At 39.6% G+C, this 23,046-nt stretch overlaps 1 protein-coding gene across 1 annotated transcript in view; it reads left to right on the forward strand.

Moving 5' to 3' along the window:
• The window catches only part of SPOCK1 (SPARC (osteonectin), cwcv and kazal like domains proteoglycan 1), a 281,728-nt gene that overhangs the window by 75,372 nt on the left and 183,310 nt on the right, over window positions 1-23,046 (forward strand). The window contains exon 4 of the mRNA XM_061352067.1: window positions 15,636-15,681. Within this exon, the coding sequence (XP_061208051.1) occupies window positions 15,636-15,681 (46 nt within the window). The remainder of the gene's footprint in view (window positions 1-15,635; window positions 15,682-23,046) is intronic.

Below are 23,046 nucleotides of genomic sequence, written 5' to 3' on the forward strand. Positions count from 1 at the left end.
ACCTCCTTTTGATGTATTCTGCATTTGTCTTACCTCTGTTATTTGAAATGCTAAGTTTAATTGTTTGAATGAAACCAGACACGTCAAATAGAGCATATTAAAAAGTCTAGGTTTGAGGAGTGTGTATGGGGGGGTTTGTGTGCCTTTTTCTGTTTGGTTTTTAAAAACATAACAAAATGGGCATCTTCTAATGAAATTAATGATTCTGTGGATTTTCCTCCAGAATACTCCCCTGAAAACCAAATTCCTTCCCATCACCCCCTAACATGGATTGGTCAAAGAACATGTCTTTCTTTTGTAAAAAAGATTTGAGAGAACCTAACAATCCCCTCTCACAATCTTGCCATTGAGCTCTGGCACTTGCCCCATATTCAGTACTGGGTGATTCAGCTGGCACATATCTGTGACATATATAGTGTGTTTTGGACTGGACAGCACAATCAATATTGATGTTGGCAGCCTCTCTTGAGCACAGATGTGAATACACAGCACAGAAGTGCTTGGAGATTCACTGCTTTGCTGTAGCCTGGCTGCTGAGCGGGCCTGAGTATGTGAGAAAGTGAGCTGCTTGCAAATAGCTTTTCCTAATGGGTTCTCCATTCTCTTTGAAGTGGTTTTCAAGTTGAGCCTACTTCAGTTGTCCTGTGTTTGAGTTCTGTTATGCTTCACACACAGCTTTATCTTACTTGGAGACTTTTGCTCATCCCTGATTCAAGTTGGGTGTGGGGTGTGGGGAGTGGGATCATTTCTATAGAGAGAAAATTGCGCTCAAGAGGCAGCAATTGAAATAAACTTTAAACCATTCCACAACTAATGGCTGCCCAGATGGCCTCATATGTCTTGGCTTGAGAAACAGAACTTGAGTGTTTTGGTAGAAGAGCTGTTATTGTTTCTGCTAATACTTCCCAAAGCACATTTCAGTTGTGGCTATCCTTCAAGTGAATTGAAGTCCTGTCTGCATACAATGCAACTAATTCCTCAGGAAAGCCCATCCAGCTGTTCTTATCAGAATAACTTTATAGGTTTTGTGAGCACAAAGAACACATCTCCAGAATGAACAGCTTGTTCATTCCCATGCAACCTTACAGTGCATCAAGTTCACCATAGACAATTTGTAGAAGAAAACATACAAAACAACCCCAAAATGCAACAGAAACTGAAGTCTGGTATACGACGATTGCTGCAGAGGCATAAAAACACTCCCAGTTTTTACAGCACAGGGTATGTCCCCAGTATGTTCTGAAGTAAAACACATTTAGCTTAGAAGTGAAAAACTAGTTTTGCTTCAAAATCCAGTCATTCTAAGCAACCTCTGATAGAAAATGCTGCCGCAACATACCCAGGACAGCAAGAGAGAGAGATCACGTACTGAAGTGTAGAGAAGACAGAAAACAGTCTCTTTGACCCAACCACCACCCATTTAATAATTTTCTCTTAATCAGTTACATTTGTATAGAAATAATCAGGTGTTAATTCTTTAGTCCGTATTCTACCTTCGTTTCTACCACTTTTACATTGGCACAAATGTGCTAATTTCCGTTCACGTACTTGTGATTTATACAGATGTAGCCAAGAATATAATCTAGCCCAGAGAGTGCAAATTAAACAGAGAAGTAAGTAATTAAAGATATCAAGGACATACAGGAGACAGAAACTGTACTGAGAATCCATCAAATGTGCTGGGACAGACAGTGAAATATCATGGTTATCTAGACGACAGCAGGAGTGAAATAGAAAGCAGAATGAACCAAGTCCAGAGGAGGGCCACGAGGATGATCAGGGGACTGGAGCACCTCCCATATGAAGATAGGCTGAGAAAGCTGGGGCTGTTCAGCCTGGAGAAGAGAAGGCTGCATGGAGACCTCATAGCAGCCTTCTAATATCTGAAGGGGGCCTATAGGGATGCTGGGGAGGGACTCTTCATTAGGGACTGTAGTGATAGGACAAGGGGTAATGGGTTAAAACTTAAACAGGGGAAGTTTAGATTGGATATAAGGAGGAAATTCTTTCCTGTTAGGGTGGTGAGGCACTGGAATGGGTGCCCAAGGAGGTTGTGAATGCTCCATCCTTGGTGGTGTTCAAGGCCAGGTTGGACGAGGCCTTGGGTGGCATGGTTTAGTGTGAGGTGTCCCTGCCCATGGCAGGGGGGTTGGAACTGGACGATCTTCAGGTCCTTTCCAACCCTAACTATTCTATGATTCTATGTTGAAGAATGCCAGTGTGGAAGACAGGAAGGGAAGAATACATTGGAGATGCTGATTGCAGAAAGGCAAAAATCCAGGCTAAGGCTATAGTAAGAGGATATAAAAAACCCTAGATGCATATCCCGATGATCAAGTTGCAGCTATTTGGATGGAAAAGGGAAAGAGACAGAAGACAGTAACTGAAAATATTTCATTGTAAACGGCTGAAACCCAGTATGAAGTTGAGGAATATTTAACACCTCAGTGAGAGCAAAGGGGTTCTTAGCCTGAGTGAATGCAAAACCAAGAAGGAAATCTGAGGTGAGAAGAAACGTAGGTAATGAGAAATCTTTCAGGGAGTTGCATACTAAAGGTGAAGCTGTAGTCACAGAAGAAAAACAACCGCTAACAATCTTCGCTAAACACTCATTCTGCTGCTGCAGTTGTCAGCAATTGCTGGGCCATCTTTACAGTGTTTGTAAAGTGTAGAACCACTGAACCTTGCAGAAAGAAATAAAAGATATACAGGTAATTGTGCAGTTTTCTTTAATGTTAGTACAAACCTTCAGGAGAAAAGCTGTAAAATTGAAGAGGCACTCTAGAGATGGTGAAGGTCTTAAAATCCTGAATTATGAAGATTTATGATTAATGAATCTTTGCCTCCCCACCTTAGTTTGAGGTTTAATGACTTTTTGAGGCAGGGATTTTAGATTTACCGTGCAGAACTAGATACAATAAGCTGCAAACCCAGTAAGTGGAGGCAGTTTTGAATGAAGGCAAATCACTTCTGCAGTTGAAGAAATCACCTTCCAGAACAGCAGGGAAGCAGAAAGGAGCTAAAAATGAGGAAAAAGATGGTGTTTGGATGCTGTGAAGATAGTGCTAAATCTGTGCCTGTCTCCAACAACGAATACTTAATAAAGTGAGATGGGACCATTTCAGGACATTTTTCTTAGAGGGTGGATTTTAATCTCTCCTTTTGCTAAATCTGTTAAGATGAAATCCTCTCTAAGCCCATTCTTCCACGTATTGGAACGAATAGAAGGGTGATGCTAAATCTCAGCTCTTAGCTTGGGTGAATACTGGTGTTTATTAAAATCTTAATTATTAATTTGCAAGTAAAACATCCCATCTTGCTGGAGAACCCTCAGAGCTTTCCAGCGCTTGTGACACTCATGAATAAAGTCAATGCTTTGTCTTAGCAGCATGAAAAAATGGTTTTGAAGAGCACTTAAGGCATGCGTTCATTAATTGGGTCACTAAGGACCAGAAGGAAGCAAAGTCCCCACAAGTGGGTAGATTAGTTGTAAAGCGTCTGCCTCAAACCCTTTTGTACTACAGACCACTGAACCAAGGAAAGAGTATAAAATGTGTATGGTGTTGAACAGGAAACAGAAGAATATTTGGAGAATGAGAGATTCGTGTTGAGGTGTACTCATTATAATCTTTATAGAGGTGTGAAATTCATAGTAAATGTGTGTATGTGTCTGTGTTTTAGGGTGGCTTCAATTGCAGCGTGTTTCTGGAGATCATCAGCACATTTACTTCATGTTCTTATATTCTCTAGATAAAGCTGCTCTCTAAGATATGTTCCCTCTGATTTTACATCTCTAAGGTTTAAAGATTAGTTACACTGCATGTTTGAACTATTTTCTCAGTTGTTAGAATTAAATAGCTAGTTGTATTAGACCTCAGGTGTAAAATTACAGCTGATCAAAATTCCAGTGTTCTCTTGTGCCTAAAGAAGTCGTTATGACCTTCAGTACTCTACAGTGTGTCTCAGTGCTCTTTTTTTCAGGTTGTACTCTTTGTTAAATGCCATTTTGATTTGCTTAGCCCCATTTCATGATTTAATCCCTTTAAAAGTGGGCAATGGTAATATGTAGAAATCAGGAGCATACTTCTATTTACAAGAGAACAGCTCAAAAATGCCTTTTTAGCTATGGAAGGTATATATTCTCTTGAGCTATATCCACTTGGTTAGAAGATTCCCTAGACTATACAATAAGGTTTTGCTGCATCTTAATTTCTCAAGTCATTGCTCATTCCGTGTGATGCCATGCTACATACTGACCTGTTATCACTGCTCACTGAGGCACATGTTCTGGCAAGTTCAAGAGTGCATTATATCTCCCCACAGGAGACTCTTTCACATGTCTGTCCTCCATCCAAGAAGTGTGCTACTGTAAAAAAATGAAAGGTCACTTAGTTTTTCCAATTTGCTCAGAAGAACTTAACCAGAATGTAGCTTTATCATCATAACCACAGCTATGGAAGCTTAATAATATATGCATGTAATACTTCTAATTTATCCCTGTCTGAGGAGCTCTGAGCATGTGTCAGTAATTGTCAATGTTCACACTGAATATTGGTCTTGGTGTGTGTGCTGGGTGAAATTCCCTGTCTACTCAATTAAGAACTTAAATGATGAATCAAGAGCCAATGAAAGCATACATGAGATGTTCTAAGTTTCTGAACTAGTCTAACATCAGCGTGTCATGCTTTAATCTCTGCTCATTCATTTGTCACGATTCTGGAGCAAAATGGAAATACAGTCTGAGTATAGCTGCCATCATGCTGTTTGCTAGTATATCAATTTGTAACTGACATAATGATGTAGTATCTGCAATTACTTTCGGATTAGTAGTCCTGGGCCCATTGTTCAAGGTGTGAGGGGTCTCCCTCCTTGAGGGTAAGATACTGAGATGGCTGCAGCGGCCACATGGAGTAAAATCTTTATCCAGTAATAATGATTTTGATGTGCTAGAGAGGCCTCTTGCAAGAAAATGGAGGTGTGCAAGTTAAGCTGCTAGATCATCTTCATTGCAAATGCAACTGGAACTGTAGTGTGACTTATGTGGCTTAAAATGCTCAGCACAGATCTGAAGCTGCCTTTAGACTGTGTTCTGTGGACTTCTTGAAAACAAGTTGTGTGCAAATTGGGCAGTCAGGTCCTGTCTTCTGCTAAAATAAAATAGGATCAGTGCATTCAGAGACCTTTGTGCTGTGGACACTAACAGCCTTGGCATTTAAATCCCACTGGAGCCATTCCTGCAGGTTAGTGATCCTTTGTCTGAACTGGACTATTTTGCTTCTTTGTCCTATCTTTTTTTCTTTTGTTATTATTATTATTTGATTATTTAAGATAAATCTTTTGAAATACCATTCCGACAAAACCTGTTTCTCTCCAACATACAATTGCTTCAAGCAGAAGGCAAAAAGCAATTGTTTATAAGAGGTAACTTTTTGTTATTGTTACTTTACAGCCGACACAAGAAATTAGTTATTATTAAGACTAATCTCTTTTATTTTACTAGATTAAAGTTCAATAGATTAATGAGGTACCATCAGGAAAATGTTACGGTCATGCACCTCCTATGATTTTGCAGGAACTGTATAGACATAATGCAAGCCTGTCAGTAGCAAAACATGGTCAGGAGGGGCTTCACGTGCATCAATCAGCCCCAACTGTGATGGATAATCTCATCACAAGTTTTAAATACCATCATCTATAAGCTGATGATGGTATTTAAAATAACCTACTACTGATGTAGTGAGGAGCCCTTTCTTGAGGGAGGACAGGATTTCTTGTTGCAGCAATTGCCGCAGGTATTTCACTCTTGTTTCTGTTAAGCTTCCTGTCAGTTTTGCAGAACAGTTTTCAATGTGTTCTTTTCTTTCTTTTAGAACGGATAAAATGCCAGAGACAATTAACAGAATATTATAATCTGGGATGGAGACCACACATTTGTCGTGGCTCACAGGGTTTCTGATCTGAAAATGCACAACTGTCTCAGTCAGCAGCTGGTTATTTCATAGGCTTCTTCACCATGACTGTGGTTTTCCTCTGCAGTTCTAAGACATTTCAAATCCTGGCTAAGGCTGCAGAGTTGTTATTTTCAGCAGCATGGCTCGTTTGATTGCACCTTTTGCAAAGGTTTTTCTCAACAGTATTTAGAGCTTGATTATCCTTTGAAGCTACAAATGAAACACAAACAAATGCGTGCGTGCTCCCAGGGACAGATCATTGCTCATAACTCAGTGTAATTCAGGCAGGCTCTTTCTAGTCTGTTAGTTATGCATTCAAAGAAGCAATTGAAAAAAATTAAGACATAATAACTAGTCTCAATAGATCTCAGAAAATCATGTCACTAAATATCAAAGTTAGATAAGTTGATTTTATTCAGCTGCTGCTTGTATCCTTGTACTTTTTAACCACTGGAATTTGTATATCTAAGTGGAATATCAGTATGATATTATTCATAACTTTTGTTTTATAACTTTGGCATTAGGGGAATTATCTCTTTATCTCGTAATGAGATTAGTCCCACAATGGTAAATTAAAAAAAAAACCCCACAGGCTAAGGAAGTTGGTGCTGTTCAGCCTGGAGAAGAGAAGGCTGCATGCAGACCTCAGAGCAGCTTCCAGTATCTGAAGGGGGCCTATAGGGATGCTGGGGATGGACTCTTCATTAGGGACTGTAGTGACAGGACAAGGGGTAATGGGTTAAAACTGAAACAGGGGAAGTTTAGATTGGATATAAGGAGGGAATTCTTTCCTGTGAGGGTGGTGAGGCACTGGAATGGGTTGCCCAGGGAGGTTGTGAATGCTCCATCCCTGGCAGTGTTCAAGGCCAGGTTGGACGAAGCCTTGGGTGCCATGGTTTTGTGTGAGGTTTCCCTGCCCATGGCAGGGGGGTTGGAACTGGATGATCTTAAGGTCCTTTCCAACCCTAACCATTCTGTAATTCAATGATTCTAAAACCAACACGACTCAAAACAGGTTTCTGAAAACTTGTTGTAAGATAAACCAATAAGTAACTCTCTGTATTTAATCATTATGTAAGTTGTTATTCGCTGTAAAGCAGTTCTCATATGTGAAAGCACTGGCAGGATCGGGATTCTTTTATGTGGATGTTGTTCTCCAGATACAAACCCCAAACATTCAGCTAAAAAGGGCCAGTGAATCTGCCACAAGCAGCTACTGCAAATGTACTCTCAAAGCAACAAGGATACTGAAAGCAAAGCAGCATTGCCAGTAGCTTTATAACCTTCAAGCTTAATGTGTTTGGCTTTCAAGCTGCCTATAAAGAATTGCTTTCTAAGTACGTAATTTGAGACTTTGAATAAAAATTAAGATGTGGAAAGAGTTTAGTAGCTCTCCTTTCAAGGTAGGTTTTAAATATTACACCGATTGAGAGTATGATTTATTAACAATAAATCTCTACAGAGCGAGAACCTACAGGAGGCCATTCTTCACCCATTTTCACAATAGCAATCCTCAGAAAAGGCACAGTGGTGGTGTTAAGTGGAAAATGAGCAAAGATCGTGTCAGAAAACAACACTAGGAGGGGAAAGATATTTCTGTAATTGGCTCTGCTGCTTGCTTCCCGTTAGACTAGGCACTACTCATTTTGTGGAAGGGGAGTTAATGATTCCCATGGATGCTTCTGTCTGTTCCCTGTGCTGCAGCTGCTGCACAATATAAGCATTTCTTCACAGGTCAAACTGAGTACCAGTGCAGAGCTCATAGGGAGGAGGTCATGTGTACTTTCTAGCTAAGAAATAAAAACCCTGTTGGGGTATTTTCCTACTCCTCTGAAAAGAGTGTAACTCCATTGACTTGAGTATGCTCCATGGCAGACTTTTGCTTTCTTAGATATACATTGCATGGCAGATAGTACAAATGCCAAGTACTGTTTTATCAGCTTATCTTACTGAAATATGTTTGCTTTCTGGCCTCCCATGAGGGCACTTGGCTTTGCTCCCCTGTGCCACCCTGCTTGGGCTAGGCTTCTTGGTTGGGAACTCCTTGGTAATGAGCCCACAAAGAGCTGCTGCAACCTGGACCTCTTGAACCCTGTGGAGCTTTAGTCCTCTTTTGTCCCAGAGTTCTGGTGCTTTCTTCCTTTTGCTTGTCTCCCATTTACCACCTACATCATCCCTCCCAAACAGAATAAGTAATTATAAATTTATCTCCTGTCTTATCAGTGGGACTGAAATTCAGAAGCTGATAAGAGTGTTTGTTGAGGGAGATAGGTGGGGAGTTCTGGTTAATTAGATATCTGCATAAACATGATGAAGTCGTCAGAGTATTATCAGAAGGCAACCAAAGAAATCAGAAGTGTCTGGGACCAAATGCTGGAGTGAGTAGGACCTCTAAGATTTAGGGGTCAGTAACTATTGAGCTTTCCTACAGCTTGCCCCAGGATCTGATTGCCTGAGGAAATCATTTCAGCTGAGATGGTAAATCATCACTGCACCACCTGTCTTCTCTCAGTCCCGATTCCTCCCTCTGTTTGCTGCCTCTCTAATAGCCACAGTGGAGGCCTTTGAAGAGGTCATGGCAGGAGAATTCATGGCTGGAGGAAAAAATTCATTGAGTGTAACTCTGCAGTGTCTCTGAGAGAGTTCTGCATGGCTGAGGCACTGTAGCTGGTGAGAACCTGGTGTTAATTTAGAGCAGAAGCAACCAAGTCATGTTCTGTGTTTCAATCTGGCCTTGGCGTTGCAGCATCTGTGTCAGTATGGCACATCCAACACAAGGGTGAGTGAGCAGCCCATACCTTGGGAGGCTCTTGAGTTTTACCTTTCTGGGCTAGCAAGAGCCTTGTAGCTTGCAGCATCACCTGGTGTGGATGCTTGGACATTCTAAAGTGTGAAAAACTAAAATTAGAGAGAATTAGTTACTTCTAGGGAGGGCTAAGAGGCTTTTTAACACATGCTGATGAGAGGAATAGTCCAGGCAGAAGTGATGATGTATTCCTAAAGTTAGTCTATTAAAAGCACCAGCAAAGAATAATCAAACCAAGGGGTTTATTTCAGTGTTAGGTTCAGCCCAACCTAGTGTAGGCAGTTACGTGGCTGTTCCAGCCACCCAGATACATCAGCTGTGTATGCTGGCACAGTGCTGTGCTAAAGCAACTCTGTAGCTTCTGGCTCCCAGCTGGCCCCCATTCATCCTTCTTGAAGCACAAGCAGAGTGAACGCACATCCGTTTACCCTTGACGTTGCAGGCATACCCTTTGGCATCACTCTTGCGGATAACCAAAGGGCAATTTGGGGCTTTTATGAAATATTGTGAATTCTTACTGTATTTGTCTTTTTATCCCTCTATCTCCCCCCAGAAAGCAAAAAGAATCCACAAAACCCCAGTAGAGCAGCTGGAAGATTTCTGTCTGAGAGGCCCATTTGGTTGCGTTCTGAGCACTGACAATTCTGATTCTGTCCGACCTGTGCTCAGTGGGAATTTCTTGTGGAATATTTTTCCAAATTTCTAAATCTAATTTTTGCAGTTTTTGCTCCCCCAGTGACTCGCTGTGGCTGGGGTTAAAGAAAGGCTGTACTGAAAGCTCTGCCTACCGCTTCCTTAGTACTGCCTGTGGAACCTTCTGGAAGTCTTGCAAAAAAGCAGGATTAACAAGTTTTGTTTGATATAGGACAAAACCACCCCAAACAGTCAAAAACCCCTCTTTTAATTTATGAAAATGAGGGGAAAAAAAGTGTCATTCTGGGCCATATTAAGCAGAAGATACCTTTTTGCATGTTAGTGGTAGCTGAACAGAAAGGTGATGTGATGGTAATCTGAGTCCTACAGGACACCTGACATTGTAATGGTCAAGGAGCTTTTCTATGCCATGCATATCTAAGCACTTACTTGGATATGCATTTATGTATTTTATAATGTTATCAATGAACAGGTATTGATGGATTTAGCATTATATACAAGTCCAATGTGACTCCTTTCTACCATTTCATTCTAGGCTAAAGCATTTAATTATGTTTTTATTGATGACATAGCTACAGTATTCTAGGCAGGTCCTGACATCCTCAGACCTTTCATGACATGTGCTACCGCTTCAGTCTGGAGTAGTTTAATTCCAGCAGTTAGTGTTGCTTTCTAAGTCAACCCCCGCATCCCTGGCCTTTCTGGGAAATATAGCACTAGATTTTCCAAAGAGTTCTCTTACCAAATGTAAAGTGAAACATTCCCAGCACAAGCACTACTAATTCACTGACCAAAACCATCTTGTTTCCCTGGTTCCTTGAATGCCCTGAAGAGAGAGAGCTCACCAGTTCAGAGGCAGTTAGAGGTCTCTTAATGTGCTTAGGCGTTTAGAGTCAGCTCCTGACTGCAGACCCTGAGCCCTAGCTTCCATAGGGAAATCTTTATTCACTAAAGTACTTGGTGGGCAAAATATTTTCTCTTCCCCTAAATAAATAAATAACTGCGGATTTGCTGACACAACCTATTTGCTTACAAGAGGCAATAGGCCTTGGGGAGACATTTATGATCCAGGCTAGATTGACTTTAGCAAGTAGCAGCTGGTGCTGTAACACTGCTTGGTGTTGGAATGCTCTTCTGCACTGCAAGGTAGAGAGGCAGAAAATGCAGCTGCATCTTTCCTCATTTGAAATGAAGCAATGAGCTAGTTATCACCACTGTGTCCAGCTGGTCTCTGTGAGAGTCAAGGGTTTAACCATAGAGCAGGCTGCAAACCAGTGTTGATAAACATCCCTCCTGGAGATACTTTGAAATTTAGGCTCTTGTTGGCTGGGAATGAAGATTACCTCCTAAAGGTTATCTGACAGTCCTTGGGGTTGCACCCTGTATTGAGTTTCCTCAGGATAGGACCTGGGATGAGGGATTTGTGATGGGGGGGATTTTCTGTGCAGGGTTTTTCAGTCAGCATCTCATTTCTCTTTGATTCATACAAATAACTTAGAAGCTTAATTAATGCACCAAAAGATAAATATTTATGCACCCATTTAGCTCATGTTTGGCTCTATTTATAAACAAGAGCATCTTGCAGGAGCTTCTTTGACAAGTAAATAAGTATAGAGAGTGCCTGTGTGTTAAATTAACCATGCTTCGTTAACTCTTGCACAATACCAAGTCTTAGGTAATAACTAAACCAATAAGTGACAAGGGAGTAGGTTTAATGGGATTAACTTGAACGCTCAAACTTCAGGAGAACAAGAAGCTGTTGTTTGCTTTCTTAGTTGGTGGGGGAAAAGAGGATAGGTCTGGTTTTATTGTTAATTTTCAGCTTTTTAACTGTATTGGTATTGTAGTGATACAGGAGGTTAAGAGAAGAGCAGTCACACGTTAATGTCCTGCTCTTAGGGTCAATTTGTATTTACTACCATCTTTGATATGACTAACAGGAAACTGTGGTGTGCCCAGGTCTACTTTGAGGTTTGATTTTTGCAATTCAGAACCCAGTCTGTGAGTTCTGATGCATCTATGGAGTCTGATGAATGACATTTTTAATAGTTTTGCCTGTAAGAAAGCTTTTGTGAACTTTTAAACATGCACTTTTTAATATGCCCTTTGCATACTTAGTGTAACATATGATTATGTTCTTGGTCGCCTTTGTTGATGGTATATCGATCTAAGTTGAGACCTGTGCATTGAATGATAAAAGAATATTTTGTTCTCCTTAAGAAGCAATAATTTATTGTGCATGGTATAGCAAAAAGGGTTTAAATCGCTTCAGAACGTGTTTCATCTCCTCACCTCTTGCTTGCTTCAACCAAATTCATAAAAATGCAGAACCGAGGCCCAAGTCCTGCAGTTTCTGTTTGCTTTCCATTTGCTGTGCTTGTGAATTATTTCTCAGTTAAATTTCCTGAGGCTAAAATTTCTAAGGAGGATTCCATGATTCTCCATGATGAACAGGCACAGAAGTGAAGAGCAGCTCCTGTCCCAAGCCTTGCAATTGAATTCCCATGGAATGTGGGGTTCATGTTCATTCCTGGCTGCGTGCAGAGGCCAAGCCAGTGCATCACATTTATCTAATGCAGGGTTAAGCTAAGGGGGTGAGATCCAGCTGTGGTTTGCAGTATCAAGTCTTCTCTCCTTTTTGTGCATGCTTTTAGGTGTGCAGAGTGCCTTCAGTTAATTAAAAGATTGACTTGCTGAACCACAGGCAAAACCTTCAAAGTGTGAATTCTGTGCAAGGAGAAAGATACTTTTAAATATTTGGTCATCAAAAATCCTTCTCAGTTGCTGTCACCTGTTGTATTGAAGTGGATCTGTGCCTGGCTTTGCCTTCCCTTCAAAGTCTGTCAAAGTCTTTAAAGGCAGCTAGGGAAAAAGAAATAATTCTTCTATATCAGGTATGTAACACATAAATATGTGGAGAAACACTTTCTGGTTCGTCTGTCAGCCCAAAGGAATCGAAAATGCCTTTTCTTGGTGCTTTACAAGAGCAACGCGCTAATAGCACAGCAGATGAACATTGGGCTGTGACAGCAAAGGTGGAAAGGTCACAAAAGAGAGATTATTTCGTGTGGAGGTGAAGATCGTCTGAAATAAGTGATTTCACATTTAAAAGGCCGCCAAGGAGAAAACTGATGAATGTTAACATAATTTGATATTGTTTTATTTCATTCTTTTTTTCTTTTCTCATTTGTAATGCTTGCGTATTCAGGAAGTTGAGGTAGGTTTTTCACTTTTAACTTGTAAATATCCATAGAGTAAATAAAAGTATTTACAACATATAATAGTTTATATTATACTTTGAACTCTTATGAGCAACTGTTAATATTGTTATAAATGAAATGCATTGATACATGTTAATTATTAATGTGTTAATATCAATTTATTAACATGTTAATATTAAGGTGACGTAATAGCTTTGTATGCTACTGTAGGCATAAGGTGTTTTAAGCACATTAGTATCTGTCCTGGTAGAAAGCTCAGTAGCATATAGATTTCTGTGCACTTGCCTGTTAGGAAGGTGTTTTATTGAATCAGAATGTTAGATGTCCTTAATAAAGCTGATTGTATTTATATATGTATATATATCTATATATACACACACACCCCTTGGAAATTCATGTTATGTTTAGGCACTGTTATTGCTACATCAGCATGCTGTTCTTCTGTTGGAGGAAGTTGCAGTGAAATGATGGTATCCATTTGGAGTTTTTCCTCCTAGCAAAAGCCATTTCAGGTTAATGTATGGCTTTCAGCACCTTGCAGAGTACTGGCATAAAGCCCTGGCCATTCTTCAAGCCACAGAGCTGTAGGTGTGTATTTAAATAAGACATAGATTTCCTGCTCAACCATATCTATAGCACGAATTTCACCTTTACAGTGCCATGACCATTCAGTTTCAGTGAAACTCTAGTGCTCTATTTTCTGTTGTACAACTGGCATAAGTGATTTTGAACTGCTATTGACCGTATTGCTGGAACGTATGTATAGTCATTATTTACTCCTATAAATAATAATGAGGTTTATATACTGAAAACCTAGATGGTCTCCTCTATTCTACTCTTTAGGGCTTTTTTTCTTACTTGTGTAGTTTCCTACATTATTACACTGTAGTTTCAGGCATATTCTAAAATAAACATGGTTTCTGTTTTCAAAAAGGAATACTGAAGAGGTCTGCATAAAAGAGAAGAACAGGTTTACAGAAGAGATGGGTGGTTTGTAGGTTATTTTGTGAGGAAGGTGCATTTTCTGTAAAACATGCCATTGATACTGAAATTGAGGTAACCCCCCCTTTCCAATCCTTATTTCAAGCCTGCTTCTGTATGCCACCAGCATAAGGAATCTTTCTTGGGAGTTGAATTATTTAACAGTCTTTGATGCTGCAAACCCAACAGCAAAGCAACACCCAGGGAAAAATGTAAGCAAGGAAAAAAAGAGAATATTTTGGTGCTGGAAAAACATATTACTCTGCTCAAAAAGCTTAAAACCCAGCACACTGTGAACAGTGATTAATGCTTGGTGAATTCAGCGCTACATCATAATCAATTACAAAGCATTGTGAAAGCATGAGGGGGTTTTGTATTAACAAAGCTGTGGAACTCAAAGGCAAGTCTGTGATTGTACTTCTGGTGCCAAACCCCCATGCTTGTATCTGAAATAAATGATGAAAAATAATCTTTGTTTTTAATGTGGAACATCGTCACTGTCCATGAAGTCAGTATAGACACTGAGCATCAATATGCTTGCAGAAACAAAATACATTTCTTCCTGATACTTATGCAGAATTACATCCAGCCCCTTCATTACAGGGAGCATTTGCCCCCCTCGCCTGCCCCCAGAGCAGCAGAAAGGAGCAGGACGGCACATTCCACACTTCTCTGTGCTGGAAATGTTGGCACTTTCTGCTTCTCATGATGTCCATAGCATTCAGGAGAGAATGCGCTGCCCTGATGTGCATCTCCTGGTGTTCAGCAAGGGCACGGAGGGTCCCCCCTTCCCCTAAAACAGCCCTGTAGGCTATTCTGACCCCAGAAAGCATGGCATGCTGGCTTCCAAGTCTCCAAGATACTCCAGGTTAGGGTGGCTGGATAGCATGAAAGCATGTGAAATTCAGCGTACTGGAGATAAATAGTAAAGAAAGCCTATGGAAGAAATAATTTAGGCCTCTTACACTGCTGGGTTCTCAGTTACCGCCCTAGCAGGAAAAAGAAATACAGGGACAGCTTGATAAAGACACCTCTTCAGTGGCAGCCCTCAAGAAATGAATATAGAATACTGGATATATTAAAAAGGAAATTAATATTGATATGCAGAAAAATATCACAGTTGTATCAGTCTTCCATTCTTCCTCACTTCAAGTACATTGCTCTGTTGTTATCCCGTCCTCTCAAAGAGGACACAAGTGAGAGATATGGAATATGCTGAAACTAAATAGAACAGTTGGGCTTAAATTCTTCTATCTCACAAAGTGGGGAGAGCTTTGCCTTCAGGTAAATATTTGCTAAGTACAAAGAATACGAATTGATCCAGCACACGGAAGAGTTTTCCATTCTTGTTGTAGAGAGACTTGTTTGCAACACAATCTTTCTGCTCAGGCATTCTGACAGTTCCTGCCTTCTCCATTTTCAAGTCCAGTCAGTCTCATGTAAAACAGAGCCATGAGACTCACAGTGGGATAATACCTTTACATCAGATTTAAGAAGCTTTTTAAAACTTAGTAGTGGGAACAGTGACAGAATTGCTCACTGCAAGCGCTCCTGGGTGTTACTGTACTTTATAATAGTTATGATATTATTGCTGGGTTTCTGTACATTCACAATGGTGTCATTTACATGTGTCCAAATGAATGGAAGTATTTTTGGATTTACTTTGACCTTTTGCCACACCAAGATGGTATAGATTATGCAATGTTATCTGAACAACATGTTCTTATCTTTGATATGAGAAGTTGTAGATTGATATGAAATAATAGAATATATAATAACGGGCACAGTTTGAAAAGCAATTCAGTGGAAAAATTCAGGGTGCTGAATCCAAGGAATTTTTTTATTCTTCAATTTCTAACCTGTATTTACTACTTTTTAGACCACAACCTTTTGATATGGGCTAAATATATTAGAATCAAACAGTGAGTTGATTCATTTGTACTTTAATTATTTAATATAGTATTGAAAAAAAAAAACCGATTATGTTTTTCCTGAGTTTCCTTTTCTTTTCTCCCCGTTTAGGATGATTATTTCAGAAACTGGAATCCAAACAAGCCCTTCGATCAAGGTACATGTTTTATGGTTCTCTTCTGCTATTTTGTTATGTCCCCATGTAATTTATGCCTTTATTCCTTCATCTGTCCCATGCATTACTGAAGAGCTATATTCGTACTTACATCTCCTTCCCAATTTAGTCAGAGCTCAAGGTGATTTATGTATAAAGATGTGACTCATTTCTCTATTTTTTCAGCCGCCTTTTTTAATCCCCATCCCTTCCAGTTTATGTTCAGCAATAATATATATGCTTAGAAGGATTTTCTGTAACCATGTATATCAGTCTCATATGCACTTTAAAACAGGTATCTTCACATACATTTCCTTTCATGTTTAAAACTTTCCTAAAGGAGTGCCATAAATGTAATTAATGCATTTCCTAACATTCAAGGGACTAATTCTCTGTGATGTATGAATTTCAGGGCTGCTTTTTTGAAGGGAAGGGGTGTTGCGTATATATGCTGCTGATTCAGATATAGATTCTGCAAATGGCATTTTGCACTTCATTGTGGTGGATTGCTACATTACGGCAGTAATTCAACAGTTTCCAGGCCGGCCACCAAAGGACAGGAAAATACTCCTAAGCATTCAAATTGTTGTGACCAGGATAACACTGGAAACAAGATCCATGCCAGGAGAAAGAACTTCAGTTGACAACTTAGAAAAGATCTCAGATAGCAACTTACCAAGCTTTCTGTGCTTGATGTTCACAGCTTGTTAAAAGCTTTTCAGGTGGGGTGGTAAGAGACGTTTGTTCTTAATACCATAGATGAATATTGCTGGAAACACTGATGTTGCTAGGCATGGTGGGTTGTATTGGATACTTAACGCTTTGTCAGTAAAAAACACTATATGCAAAGGCTCTCAGCAGTCCATCCTCTGAAAGGGTCTTACAAAAGCAGTGCAAGCTGATAGCATTCCATAGTTTTGTCTTAAAATCAGAATATTGTACTTTAACTTTGTTCTTTGTTGTATCTGTCACTGACACCACTTGGGTCTTATACTTCATTATTTTGTCAAGCTTTTTAGAATGTCCTTTTTCCAGGACAAATAGTAAAAATTACATGTTGCACATATTTTCCTTGGGTGGAAGCAGTTATCGGCTGTTTGATTTGTGGAGGATAACACCACGCAACAGAAAAGTGCAGGTCAGTTAGCTTCTCTGTTTGCTTTCAACAGTTGCTCATTTTTCCTATGTGTAATGTTCAGTGAAGCTCGTACATCTCCTGCTTGAGAACACATCTGATTTGCCAATATTACAGCTGTAACATCACAGGTAGTGGACTTTTTCCAGTGCTTAAGGCATTTTTAGGATCCTGGATTTCTTTGACTAGGTTTGGTTCATTATTCAACACCATGCCTCTTAAATTGCAGAACACTGGTGTCCTAGAATGTTATTCAAAATGGTATTCTATAAATTTCAATCTGCATCTGCTCTGAAATTTGTAAGGGTTTTCAAAGATTTTATCTGAAAGTTACATAGAAAGGAATGATCATTACATGGTAACTACAATACAAATGAATTTCAGTTACTGTAGGTGCATTGCACAGTCCTCCCTTCTGTTGAATCCCATGTTCAAAATCAAGTGGCATTCAAGTAGAGTGTGAGATTTCTTTTGCCCTTCAGAATGTGAAGTGGCTCTCTGGGCATGGAATTGTTGGGATTTTACATTCAGAAAAGGTATTTCTATGAGCAAATTGCTTAAGCAAATTATTGAGCTAATAATATTATTACTGAGCTAATTTTTAATTGCCTAAAAAAAGGCAAGTCATGTTACATCAAAACATTCTTATGCATCTGGAAATCAAATAGTATGAAATTATACTCATGAATCATACCACAAATGAGAAGAGTCAATCAGTTAAGGAGAAGGAAAGGCATGAACAAACGAATTAAGGAGTAACCAGATAAATGACAGACCAGTGGAGGAGATGAAACCACAATGCTTCCTTTATTCACTTCCAATTTGAGCTCTGCCAGTCATTCATTTTACAAACAGAAGTCATAAAAGGAAGCAGCTTTGCTGATCAGAGTTTTGAATCTTCCACATTACTGAAGTGTTTAGGAAGAAAATACCCACTGAAAGTCTCTGAAAGTGCTTTTGAAAATTCACTTTACTGAATCTATTTCCGTATTTCCTTGCCAAACAGTTTCTTTATATTGCATGTAGGTACCTCACAGAGGAATATCATTGGAGGCTTATGTATGTTAGAGGTAAAAGTGTAGATTCTCTGTCTTTATGGAAATGGAACTTCAGTGTCAAAGGAAAGGGAAAGGTGATGTTTTTGCCAAGGCATATATCAACAGAGATTTTCAAAGGCATTTGCGGGATCTAGGATTACAAATCCTATTGACTTCAAATGGAACTTATGCTCCTACCATTTTCAGAGGCCTTGTGACCCTTCTGTCTTCCCAAGAGGAAAAACAAAAAGGTAAATCCTGGCAAGAAAAAGAAATATTGCCAACAGATTTAGAGCTGCTTTAAAAGTGTCTTGTTCCTTGTGTTCCTGAGACGTCTGACTCTGGGCAAAACCACAGATCGCTTTAGAGATGCTGAAATCACACGTGGATACCTTGAAGCGATACAAACAGTCGTACATCTGTTAAAGGTTCCTGTCTCTTTACAGAATAAAGGATCATTTCTCTTTCGGTGGAAAATTTCTCCGAGACTGTGGATAGTCTGTTGTGAGAAAGCAGAATGCAGACTGGGCGATGCAGTCTGGGTGTGATACTTGGCCTTGCATAGAGAGCTGGGCGTTGCTTTTGCCTCATTTAAATCTTACAAATGGATTGTATTTGGCCAATAGGTTGTTCTTCATATATATCCTTAGTTTATATATACATACAGATAGATGTACGTGTGTGAATGTGTATATATGCTGTATAGATGTGTATACATAGAGAGAACTATTTAAATAGGAAGTGCTGAGATGAAGGAAGGAATATTTTATCTTTTCCAGGTGTTTTCCACCGCACATTTAATTGCTGGCATTTTCCATGCAGGGAAAAATGAACAGTGAGAAGAATGTGTCCTAGATCTTTTATGCGGTGCAAACTGCAAGAAAATTTAATGTCTTTAGTCTTTAGTTCTCCATTCTTCCTGCCCTAACATTTTTTTCCGTGTTCCTTTTGTCTTTGTGTTGTTTCAATGCCCCCTGTATCCTTATATAATTTTGGAGATAGAAATGCTTTTATTTTGTGCTCTTTTGGGTCCTTGTATGCAGACAGCCTGTGCACATGCCGCAGTAAGGAGCCCTGATTTGTTCCTGGGATGCATAGGAGCTCTGTTCTCACCACACAGTTGTTATTCTGAGGGATATCCCAAAGGCAGATTTTAACCTCGCAACACCCAGGTTCTCCCTACAGTGACTGAAGAGAAAAAAGCTTCTCCAGTGGGTGAATGAAAGAAGAAAGCTGCCTCTCTCCCTGGGTTGTCTGGGTAAATCAGAGTCTAGCATCATTAAGCCAAGGCTAACTTGTGTGAATATCCACTTGTGAGGCAGATTTACAAGTTCTTAATGTTTAAAATCTATTTCTCAATTCTAAATCAAAAATCATGTTTGAATATTCTAAGTGTGAAGTCGTTATATGGGAGCTGACTAGAATCCCAATGAAGGAGGTGGGGGGGCCGGGTTTAGAAGTAGCTGAGGGTAGCTGTTACATGCCAGAAGTGATCTCACAAAGGCAGCTGGAGGATTCAGTATGTTTAGCAGATTTAAAACCCAGCAGTACTCAAAGGTTTTGAAAATCAGCGGAGCTCTGCCTTAAGCTTGTACTTTATTTCCATCTTCTATAGAAGAGTCTGCTGGGTCCAACCAACTTTATATTATTTTCTAGCATAAAACTGGCTTTATTCAGCAGATTGAATTATTTCATTATGCACTGAAAGCCAACAGCAACATAACCAAGCAGAGTGGCACATGACTTGCAGTGAAACCACCCCTAGAGTCACACGAGGTACCTTTGCAGAGCATGCCTTTTCAAGGGAAGTCGACTTGAATGATTCAGCTGCATCTTGGAGGGCATTTGAGTGATGGGAATTTATTTTTAGCCTAGCTACAAGCCCAGCTTTTTATTCGTCTTGAACCCAGGAGAAACCAATACAAAGGTGAGCATCTCACCCGCAGAGCTAAGCTAACGAGGCATTTGGTCTGCAGAAGGCAGGAGAGCATACAGCCTGAAAATGATTGCTAGTCATTAATACTGAACTCAATTCTGTCAGAGCTGCAGAAGCCACAAAGCAGCAGAGTGGAAGGGGCAGGTTAGTCAGGAATTTAAAATATGGATCAAAGGGTTAGGATTTATTTTTCTTCTGACAAGGTCATTTGAGAGTTCTTAAGGAGCTTGACAGCGAACTTGACACACTTACCGAGTCTTCTCCATCTGCATGGGAGAAAGAAAAAGAGGGGATCAGGGAAAAAGTTTAGCATGACATTCTCAAGTAAAAGATTTTTGGTATGGTAATGAAATGTGTCAGATTTTGCACCTCTTCAGACTTGCCGGAAAATTGGCTCACTCAGGCTATGTATTATTATAAGTGAAAACTGTTAACCAAAAAAATGAGTCTAAGTTATTGAAAATTTCTGCTAAAAGCCACCTCTCAATAGCTGTGCTAAATTATTCTATGGACAAAGAGATGTTATTACTTTTCCTGATAAGGTGCACAAGGTAGAGTACACGTTGTTAGGTTTAAAGCGGCTGGAAGCAGTCTGGGGTGGTGTCCAATGTGCTTGCCCTATGGCTTTTTGTAAAGCACTGTTGCCCAGAACAAAGGACCTGTGCAAGTTAACGGGATGCACTTGTATTGCAGATACATAAGCTCCAAATCCAGAAATGTTTAGAGCATTGACCTGCCATTATTATTAACAAGACTGTAGAAATAGTCTGAACTTTCCCCCTTGTCTTCGAGCCTTTGTCTTTATTTTCACTGTCTTTACTCCCAGCCCTCTTCCTCAATAAGTGGGAAATCTGGACAGGATATTACTGCTCAGGGCTTTCATTGTCTGCCCTGGGCAGGGAATAAAAGAATTCCCAAATCATTCTTCTACTGTACTCTGTAGAAACCCTCATCTGCCTGAATTGAACCTATCAGTGACTGACTTCAGTGTCAGACATGCTGCTGTAGACTCTGCTATCATTACTAATTGCAGACACGAACTCTCTGTCATTTCAAAGAATTCCCCTTGAGCACTAATGAAAGTCTGAACGGGCAAAATACCCTCACTTTTGAAGAGGAAACACTGCTTTTGAGTGCATTGTGGCCTCCAGCATAGCATATCCTCGACTTTCACAGTCCAGCAGTCCCATGGAAGTGGATTTGTCAAATTTGAAGCTTTGTATCTAGAGATGGATGTATTAGTATTCATGCTTCCTCTCCTTCTGCACTGAATTGCACCTATATCTTTCCAGTATCTAACAGGCAAATCTAGGCCTCCTGCAGCTGTGCAAAGTTTGCCTGAAATTCATAAACCTTCCAAAACAAAAAGGATGATAATGGGAAGCCTGTGATATAGGATGAAAATCATAGAACCTGCCATTAGTTTTGAACATGTAATTTTCTGTTAGCCCAGTTAAGATGTTCTTTCAGAAAAGCCTGAATAAATTCATTTCCAAGAGCTGCTTAGTACCGTACACATCTCTAGCCACAAATACATGTTAGTTTTATAATAAATGTTTTCTATTACAGTGCCTCAGATGGCAGATTTCAATTGAGTAACTTATTTTGCAATTTATTTTTTCACTGTGGTTTGAATTAGTTTTAGAGGCTTATTCAGAGGACAACTGCACATGAATTATGTTTGTAAATCTTCAGTAAATCAGTACAATTTAAAAGCATCCTAACTGAATCAACAGAAAGCACTAGCTGAGATGCAGCACGTGAAACACACTATCTTCCGTCAATGCATTTCAAGCACATATGGCTGCTTATATCCTCCAAGAAGATGCACGTGGTTCTCTGTATGCTAGAGGCACAATATTAAATTCCTTATAAGCTTGTAAGCAGCCAATTTTGTCATTAAATAAGGCATCAGAAGTGGCAGAGATGGGGGCCTTGTCTGTGATTGTGTATGGCAGATGTGCTTTGAATTGAGACAGTGATCGATAGGTTGCATGTCTGGAATTTTATTAGCACTTGGGGAGCACTTGTTAGTTTTGTCAATAATGGTGCTGCCTTTGCTTTAATATCTCTAATTTTATTGGTTCTGAAGCAGACATGGTTTTCAAAGGGAAATCCATGCTTCCCAATGCTCATCTGGCTCCCATCGAAGTAAATACATTTCTGGCAATACCATGAGGCCTTACCCTGCTGTTACTGACATCGCATAGTGAGCAGGGGTCTCCTTCCTTCTGCTTTGTATATAGGAGCTATTTTTGGAAACCTATCTATACCTTTAAAAAGAAGGTGTTTGGGGGGAAAAAACACCCCATGCCTGCAAAGCTTCTTTCCTATTTGTTGCAAGAGAGCCCCCAGGGTCTTAGTCAAACTAGCTGCTCTGGTTTAACAAGGTCAAATCAATTGGGACTAAGTCTCCAGCTTTGAAATATTGTTTGACTTAAATACTGGATGGTATAGCAGTAGATTTATAGTGCATGTCAGAGTGAGTTTTAAATCACTAGCCAGTCAGAGAGTAATTTGCACAATATTTAAATATGTTTATATGCTTGTGAGTTAATAGGTGATTACAGACTCTCATTTGATTCTAAAGGAAAAACAGGAACTCTTGTGGAGAATTAAAAATAGAAGGCAAAGTGACAATGGCCATAAAAAGGTAAATGGCAGAATTTTGAGGAAGAGAAGAACACCAAAATAAAGGCACGTTAATTCAAATTCATGTAAGACAGAAATGAAAGGAAGAAGAACCAAGATAATTGATATTTCCTCAATATAGAAGGCACGAACACAAATTACCCAAAAGCCAAGAACTTGGTTAATGACAAGGCTCTTCATGACTGCAGTGGCAAGAAGTTCTATAAAGTACAACTAGGTTGAACTCTTCAGTGAGCGTACATGCTAACCCTAAACTCGGAAAGCCAAGTATAAAATTAGATGTTTGGCCAAGGATTTAATGATAACAATTCTTTATAAGGAATATATATATAATAAAACATATATATATATAAAATATATATATATATACAAATAAAATATATAATAAAAGGAAGAGAAGATTCTAGAAAATGATGGTTCACTGCTTGGTGGAGAGAGACACTTACAGACATAGCATTGCTGAGAAGGCCAGAACATTGTTACCTGCCTTTGCTTCGGCGTTCCCTTAAAAGTTCAGCTGTGACCACGTAGCTATCATAGTTAATATCTCCAGCTGATGTGCAAGATTCTGTATTAGGGAAAGAACTGGCTTGAGTAAATTAGATATT

Source organism: Neopsephotus bourkii, unplaced genomic scaffold (genome assembly GCF_033783945.1).
Source record: "Neopsephotus bourkii isolate Nb327-2 ecotype Australia unplaced genomic scaffold, CSIRO-AGI_Nbou_v1 NB_620, whole genome shotgun sequence".
Taxonomy (NCBI): Eukaryota; Metazoa; Chordata; class Aves; order Psittaciformes; family Psittacidae; genus Neopsephotus; species Neopsephotus bourkii.